This window comes from Echinops telfairi, unplaced genomic scaffold (genome assembly GCF_000313985.2).
Source record: "Echinops telfairi isolate 266 unplaced genomic scaffold, ASM31398v2 ScPeMD7_7475;HRSCAF=8513, whole genome shotgun sequence".
Taxonomy (NCBI): domain Eukaryota; kingdom Metazoa; phylum Chordata; class Mammalia; order Afrosoricida; family Tenrecidae; genus Echinops; species Echinops telfairi.
The window spans coordinates 452,980-461,913 of record NW_022111379.1 but is presented as its reverse complement, the minus strand read 5'-3'; the positions used below and the strand labels follow the sequence as shown (position 1 = coordinate 461,913).

Here is an 8,934-nt window from a genome sequence, read left to right as displayed (position 1 = left end):
TGGTAGAGAGGCAGTGAATCAGAAGACAACTGAGATGGGGGGACACAGTAGCTGCAACAACGGGCTCAAACATCCTAACTGAAGCTGACAGTAGAGATCAACTTGATGGTACCTAACAACAGAATTTGTTTTGGCCTTTATTACTCATATTTTTCGTGTGTGTGTCTTATTTAAGACTCTTCTATTAAAAACGAGGTATCAAAGCAACATCCTGGTTTCTTCAATAGTTTCAAGGTTTAGTTCTCACATTGAGGTCCTTGATCTATTTGAATGAGTTTTTTATAGTGTGAGATATGGCTCCAGGTCATTTTTTTGCATACAGAAACATAGTTTTTCCCTGCATTTGTTAAAGAGACTCTTCTTTCACATCAAATTGACTTATCACCCTTGTCAAAAATCAAATGACCACATAGCTATAGGTTTATTTTTGAACTTTCCAATATATTCCATTGGTTTATATGCCTATTATTATACCAGTACCCAAACCAGGTTGTTATGATTACTGCAGTTTTTTTTCAAGCTTGGAAACCAGGAAGTGTGAGTCCTATTTTATTCTTCTTTTTCAAGATTGCTTTGGTTATTCAAGTCCCTTTGCTATTCCATACAATTTTGAGGACTGGCTGTCCCATTTTGCAAAGAAGGCTGTTGGAATTCTGATGAGGATTACATTGAATTTATAGATTGCTTTGGGTAGTACTGATTTTCTAACAATATTAAGCCTTCTAATTCAAGAACACAGAATATCTTTTAATTTACTTAGATCTTTACTTTCTTTTAGAAACAATATCTAGTTTTCAGTGTACATGTCTTTCACTTTCCTAGTTAAATATATTGTTGTTTCATTCTTCCGATTGTTATTGTAAATTGAACTGTTTTATTAATTTCCTTTCAACTTGTTCATTGGTATGTACACCCAAATGATTTTTGTTTGCTTATCTTATATCCTGCCAAGTTCCTGAATTCATTGAAAAGCTCAAATGACTTTCTTATAATATCTTTAATCCTGTCAACTGTGGAAAGGGATATTTTTATTTCTTCCTTCCCAATTTGGAGTTATTTTATTGCCTTCTCTTACCTAAAATGCTCTAGCTAGCACTTCTAGTATAATGTTGAATAGCAGTGTGGGAGGAGACAGCCTTAGCTTGCTTCTAGGGTGAATGGGAAAGCCTTCAGTCTTTCTCCCTAGTTTTCTCATTGATGTCCTTTATGTATTGAAAAATCTCCCTTCTATTCCTATCTTGCTGAATGTTTTTATCATGAGTGGCTGTTGAATTTTGTCGAATGTTTTTTTCTGAGTAGATAATCATGCAGTACTGTTCTCTTGCTCTATTAAAGGGGCTGAAGATATTACTTAATTACATCATTTCCATTGAATTTTCTAATGTTGAACTGGGATAAATCCCATTCGATCACAATGCACAGTCCTTTTTAATATGCTCATATATTAAGTTGAGAATTTAGGTCTTGGTATTTTAAGTCCTCAAACCTACAACTGGTTCTTAAACTCAAGACAAATTGCTTTAGGGCCTGGGTGAGTCTCCCTGGGCCCCACACCTAGGACTGAAAGATCTGGAGTGAAAAATCCTTCCAAAGTCAAGCCTTCCCACTCTCCCTAGAGGTCTCCTGTTGCTCAAAGATGCTAACAAATCATGAGCATGGTGCCGGACCCAACATTTTCTTCTGTTATACGTAAGGTTCCCATGAGTAATCTATAAGGTTGTCATGAGTAGGAGCTGATTTGATGGCAACTAACAAACACATATTCATGATCAAGAATCCATTTTATCACAGGGAAAATTTCAAATGGCCTTCTGCTTCCAAGTCAATATCTTGAAAGTATGACCTAAGAGGAACCTGAACATTAGTTACCTGTGAGGTGCTAAGTGAGAGAGGGGGGCCTAGTATACCTCTGGAGCTGTCTCTTTTTGCCCAGACCCCAAGCTCTATTTGATTCCGTAGCTACCTGACCACATTCTGAATATAGACACTATACAACTCTATATATTTGTATTAGAGCTTAAATTATGAGTGCCCTGTTTGCAAAAGGCTATGGATGGTAATGAAAGCCCCAAATCCACTTGCTGAGTCCTCAAATAGATAAGCCTCCATTGAATTGTTTCTGGTCATTAAACAAGGATGTAGATAATCTTGCCCGCAGGTTGAGTGCCTTGGAAAGCCTAGTGCCTCCACCCCACCCGTCTCCAGCCAGCTGAGGGAGGGGCAGTCTGCCTGAGTGCACCCTTGATCGAGGTCCTCATACTAAGGACAGTTGGCCACAAAGCCATGAGTTATGCCTCATCAGTCTCTCACCCTGACTGCTTTGGTCAGAAAGCCCTGGACCAATCTTGTAAGAACCTTCTATCTAACACAGTGGTTCTCAACCTGTGGGTCGTGACACCTTTCACAGGGGTCGCCTAAGACCATCAGAAAACACATATTTCCCATGGTCTTGGGAACCAAGACACTGCACCTTTATCTGTCTCCAGGTGGGTCTGCCCACATGCAGATAAGCCCACATACAAGTACCCGGCGTGAAGACTGTTACCCATGCTACACCATGTTTCAAGACAAAATTTCATTTATTTTTAATTAGAAATAAATGTTTTACAATATATAATTACATATTATTTTTGTGATTAATCACTATGCTTTATTTATGTTCAATTTGTAACAATGAAAATACATCCTGCATATCAGATATTTACATGATTCATAACAGTAGCAAAATTACAGTTATGAAGTAGCAACAAAAATAATGTTATGTTTGGGGGTCAGCACAACATGAGGAACTGTATTAAAGGGTCGTGGCATGAGGAAGGTTGAGAACCACCGATGTAACATAATGTACATGTCCCAATCATGGTCTTGCTCCTGTAGTCCTACCTAGAACTGTGTATTAATCTGCTGCCATTCATGAATTTATGAGTTTCCTTTATGCTCCATACCTTATGGAAACAGTTGTGTAGCGGTGTGGCTATAAATCCTTGGATGCCAGTTTGACCTCCTGCTAATGGCCTCTGTCATCCGGATGATGTCTTTGTCTTGTCTTTGTTTTTTTAAGACTTAATTAATGTTCTCCTTAAATCATATTTGAGACTGGGGTCTCTTTTGTACCCTAAAACATGTCAGGTCAGAGATTGTACATTTGTAAAATAGATCATGCTTCTTTGTCAAACAGCTGAAAGGTTCCTAACAAAAATTCCTTTATATTTGAACCTTTCCCAACTCATATGCTATTTCTTTTCAACTTGACCTCCATTTATGCTTGAAGATTTGGTATAATCCCATTGGTACAAGTTCCCCAGCTTGAAGATCACTGTAAGGTTTACAAGGAGCCCTGGTGGTGGTGTAGTGGTTACACACTGGCTGCTAATTGCAAGGTCAGCAGTGTGAAAATACCAGGTGATCAACAGGAGAAAGAGGAGGCTTTCTGCTCTCTGCTCCTGTAAAGAGTTTCAGTCTCGCAGGAATTTAAGAAGAAAGAAAATGTTTTCCAATTGATTGTGGTAGCAATTGTACACCACTGTTTGATGCGATTGAACTAGGGAATGTCATAATATCTGTAAGAGCTCCCAGTAAAATGATTGAAAAAAGAGTTGCAGTCTCGGAAACCCACAAAGGCAGTTCTACCCTGTCCTACAGTCGCTGTAGTCAGAACTGACTCGATGGCAGTGAGTTTGGTTTTTCGTATAAGGTTTACACCATCATAGAGGCTAGCACAAAGTTAGTATTCCAATCCATGCTTGTTGAATAGATTTTCATTTAGCAGAGGTTTTTATAGTATATGTGTATCTTATTTTTCCCCTCATGATCTTGAGTTGATATTATTTTAAATAAACAATCTGTAATATTTAACTGAATGGGGTTTAAATTTTAAATTACTATATGACTTTTCACAGAACATGGATTTTACCTTTTAATTTTTAATTATTTTCCCCAATTGTATCCAACTTTATTAAAGATACACTTCATGAAGAATCATGGGAATGGGTGGACAATTGTTAACAGTATACAACAACTTTCAAACCCCCTTCTTCAATAGACTATGCAAATCAGAAAGCCACTATAAAACCCAAGGAAGCCTTCATCTGATGCTCTGAACAGGGAGGGTTAGGGTGCGGGTTGACATTTCACATGTAGCACGTGGTTTTAACAACTTTTCACAAGCCAACACTGACTTTGAGAAAATGAAAGGAATGCGGCACAATTACCAATGTGAACAGCCACAATCTGGGGAAAAGGGGCCGCAGCTCTTTGCAGGGACGCCAGACTGCCTGCTATACTAGCCACCAATGTGTTGAGGTCAGGTCCCAACAGGTGTCTGGATTTGTGGGAGTCAAGTCTATGCAGCAGACAGAGAGGGAGACAGGGTACGAGGATGTAAAAACAAATTTTACTTTTTACCTATCACAAGGTGTTTTACCAAGGTGGGGATGATGTAGAAACATCAAGGAACCCTTCTTCCTGGGAACCAAGGAGAGTCTCTCAAAACTAAAAGGGCAAGGTGCTGTCTTCACGCCAATCTAGCTTTGGAGATACCCTATTAGTGACATTTGCCCCTTCCCTGTAAAACTATGAAGTGGTCTGTGTGCTAACATAGCATTAAAAAAAAAAAGGTAAAACAAAATCCTGCTTTATAAACCTTGACAAAAAATGGTATTTCAAACTGTAGTCACCAAAAGTACACAATGATGCACACACTTCACCTGGCATCCCCAGCACCTTCGCTCTCTGTGCCTGGTCTGCGTTGGCATCTCCATTTTCTGTAGGGTTGTTCCCATCCTTGCAGCATCAGCTGTCCCCTTTCCCCCTTTGGGTACCTTCTCTCCCATCTTTACAGGGGCCTTTTCAGGCTTAGGTCCAGGTTTGGGAGGAGCAGGTTTAGCAGATAACATTGCTGATCTCCTTTTAGTATCACCCTTTACCTCGGCTTTATCTCCCTTGGCATCCCCTTCAGTCTTTCTCTTGGGCATGGTGGCGGTGGCAGTAGCGCCGGCAGCGCGATGACTTTGGTTGATCGGGGAGTTGTCCTTGCCTCTTCTTCACATTGCTCTGGATCTATGACTTTTAAAAAGCTTGTCTAAACACATTCCAATTTAACCACTCTTTTTGAGGGTGGTACCCTGAACTAAACCCAATGATCCAGGAGTAGCTTCACCTGCAGAGTTCTGGGGTGATGTGTTAGAATTACCAAATTAGTATTGCTTATGTGATGAAACTCTCACTGGCCTGATGCCCCAACCACATGACTCTTGACCCTGTTGAAAAAAAAGCTAAACTCAGCTATGAACAGCTAGCTCCTGTTTCATACTTTCTAGGGCAAAGTCTACAATAATATGACATCCCTGGGAATTCCTTCGGGGACAAATCACTGTTTACCTTCATAGAATTTGTGTTTATTAACACTCACCTCTTTGTTAATTGAAACTTGTTCTACTTATATGTAGGATTATAAAAACACCACCTGTGTTAGTCTGGGTTGACTGGAGAAACAAATCCAGGGACACTCCTATGTGTGTAAGAGAGAGCTTCATATCACAGAACAATTGCATATTGAGAAAACACCCCAGTCCAGTCCAGATCTAGTCCATACGTCCAATATATTAGCCCATATCTCCGATACTAGTCCATACATTCCTCTTTAGATTTGCAGAGCAAATTCAATCATGCTGAATGCAGGAAGATTACAGGCCAGTGGTGGATTCAGTGGCGGTGGAAGCCTATGAGCCCTGGTGGGGGTCTCCACCAGCTCCAGGCCTCTGGGTGCCATCAGCACGGCTTCATGTGTCTGTCAACAGAAGGTGAAGCAGAGAGAGTGTGGTCTTCCTCCCAGGAGAAAGAGGACGGTCCCTGTGTCCTCCTGGGAGGTGTTACCTTGTGACCTGAGTGACAGGCTAGACTCCATCCCTACATTCTATTTATCAAGTTGACATGAAATTATGTAACTACCACACCACCTCCCAAGGAAAAACACTATTTGGAGATAAGTACTTAAGTATTTACTCAATCTCTATATGGATTCAGCCCACATGTATCTTAAGGGACCTGTATTCAAAGAACTTATAGTCTAATTGGGTACACACAAACACCAGTACACAAATAATATGGGGCTTCAAAGAGTTCATGGGAAAATTCCATCTTTCCATTAATTTTTTGGTAAGTTTTATTGGCACATAATTTACATATCATACAATTCAATCATTCAATGATGTCAAGGAAAAGTGTGCAATCATAACCATATCAATTTGAGAACATCCCCCTCTCTAGTTAAATTGTCTTTAAAGTTATTTGTGCAATCACAGTTCCCTCCCTTCTCTTGCCTTCATGACTCCTGAAATCTACTTTCCCTCCCTATCACTCCCTCCCCCTGCCCCTGCATTCCCTATCAACCCTGGCATCAGTTAATATCTACCCATCCATGCCTTCTGTGCATCATAAACTGGGAAACCCAACAGAAACAATAAAAAACAAAATTGAAATAAGGAGTTAAGGATAAAATAATAATATAAAGACCCAAATACAAATAATGAGTAAGAAAGCCAGGAAGGGGTGGTACACCTGGGTGGGACCCCATCCAGGCCAGGTGGGCTTAATTCAGCCAATGGAGTTAAATAATATCGTCGACCATGCCTCCCAATGGGGTGGCCCTGAAAAGCCAGACACTTGGAGACCACTCTCTCCCAGCGGCTGCCACATAGTTTGGTGAGGCCGGGCTGCACAACCCAGGGTGGTCGGGCCACAGTCTTGCGCAACCATGCCTCAGACTCTTGTCTGGCATGTGTTCCATTTACTGCCTGAAACGGATTCTAGCCTTTATAAAACTCACTTGGATCACAAACCAGGCTTCGGTGTGAATTCTTTCTCGCGGGAAGCCAAGGACCGAGGTACATTTCTCCCGAGAGAGACCTAACCATATGACCTGGACTCCCTTCTGGTCTCTGCCACTTTAAGCTGGGGAGTACCACCACTCAGCTGAGAGAAAAACAAACAGGACAAAAGCCAAAACAAACAAAACCAGAAAAATACACAAAAATGTGTGGTCTGGGTCAAGGCCAATGCCCCTTTCCACAGCCAGACCAAGCTAAGGTCAGGTTTCTTTGGCCTGAGAGTGATGAGCAAACATCTACTTATGTGGCTTAGCCTTTACTCCGGTTTATCTCCCCTTTATTTTTCAGAATCAAAGGCACTCAACTCTCCTGGCAATTTCTCCTCATCTGTAAGTCCAGAGGTGAGCAGAAGCTTATACAGGGTCTGGCTCCTACACAGATGGGAGTAAGGTCTGATTGCTGACCATTCTCCACCACGTACAGCTAGTCAGCCTGCTTCTGCCATGCTGAAAGGAGGCCTCAAAGGGTAGTTGAAGAGGGCTTATGGGACTATTTAGCAAGGTGTGGTCATCTAAGCATTAGGCTAATAACTGCGGAGTTGGCAGTTCAAACCCACCAGTCAATCCTATGGTGAGAGATGAGGCAGTTTGCTGCCGTAAAAATTTAGTCTTTCAGAAACCTTATATAGGGCCACTCTGAGTTGAAATCATGATGGTGGACTTTGAGGTAACTGAAAAAAAGACCAGAAAGTATTTGGGGACTTGCAACAGCTGAATACACTACGTTCAAGAGTAAAGAGGCGCTGTCACCAATAGTCTTTGCATTTTGATATTCATATGCAACTCAAGAAACCCAGGCAAAAATAAGATTTCCCTGTTACAGGTTAGCAAACTAGGGATAAGAATCATAGGGAAAGTCGAGTTACGTTAAAGACTAATTCGGGGACCAGTCAAAATACCGGCCTCAGCTACCATGCCACCAACAGAGAAATAGCCAGCCGTGCTGGAATGCCCCTCCCAACACGCCGTACTCCGTCGGCGAACGCTCACCTTTCAACCCCGAGGGTAAAAGAGCTTCCGGAAGAATTGCGCTTCGGGATCTGTAGTCCCTCCAGTTGGGCCAAACAGCCCGCCGTCGCGTGCTCATTGGCGCCCAGGTCACCGCCCCCTTCCCTTCACGCACGCGCGGTGCGTCCTCACGCCCCCTCCCGGGCCTAGGACGCAGGCGCGCGCACGCTCCCGGGGCCGACGGGCGGGGGGTGGGGGGGAGAAGGGGGAGGGAGGGGGCTCGGTGTCTACTCTCGTAAGTGGACGGCGGCGGGACACGAAGAGGACAACGTACTGGCTGCCGAGCGGGTGAACTCCACACTGGTCCAGGGCCGCCGGGAGGGCCCGGGGTCCTAGCGGCCCGACCTGCGCGTAGGCTCCGGGCCTGAAACTCAGAGGGCAGGAGGGGCGAAGCCCGGGTCTAGGCCCCGCGGAGATGTCCGGCTGCGGCGCTTGTACTTGCAGCACGGTCGCTGCGCGGCTCTTTACATCGTCGCTCGCCTCCGCGCAGAGAGGTAACGAAGTCGTTCCTTGCGGGAGTCGCCGGCGCTGGGGAAACCGACCATTTGGCGGGTGGGGGCCTCTGGGCGGGCGCGAGGCCTACCCGCACGCCGAGTGCGAGGGGGTGAGCGACGTTCTGCCTGGCAACGCCACTCTCCCAGGGCGGTGGCGCCCTGCCAGCCACCGGGGCAGCTGTTGCCCGAATGTGAGGTGCACCTCCCGTGCGCCCCCGCCTGCGCGTCCCAAGGGCGCCCGACGTCGAGCCCTCAGGGCCGGCTCGCAGAGCCCCTGCGAGAAGCGCAGCAGGTGTCAAGTGCCCCCAGCCCCGATTAGAACCCCTCCGGAACCGCCACCGGCCGCGGCTGCGGGTCCGTGTGCGAAACCTCGCCAGCTTCCCCTGGTGGCCTCCGGAAGGGGCTCGGGCTGCCCCTTTCGGGGGAACACCCCACACCCCGGTCCGCGGAGTGCCGAGCCGGCTGTCCCGGGGGCCGCGGGGTCACTGTCATTGTGCGGACACCGGGACAGACAGGGCCCCTGCTCAGCACTTGCGGGCGGCTCAG

The 8,934-nt window shown here is 44.9% G+C and overlaps 1 protein-coding gene across 1 annotated transcript in view; it reads left to right on the top strand.

Moving 5' to 3' along the window:
* The first annotated feature begins 8,141 nt into the window (after positions 1–8,141).
* The window catches only part of CLPX (caseinolytic mitochondrial matrix peptidase chaperone subunit X), a 41,360-nt gene continuing 40,567 nt past the window's right edge, over positions 8,142–8,934 (top strand). The window contains exon 1 of the mRNA XM_004711989.2: positions 8,142–8,388. Coding sequence (XP_004712046.1) covers positions 8,310–8,388 — 79 coding nt within the window. The 5' untranslated portion in view covers positions 8,142–8,309. The remainder of the gene's footprint in view (positions 8,389–8,934) is intronic.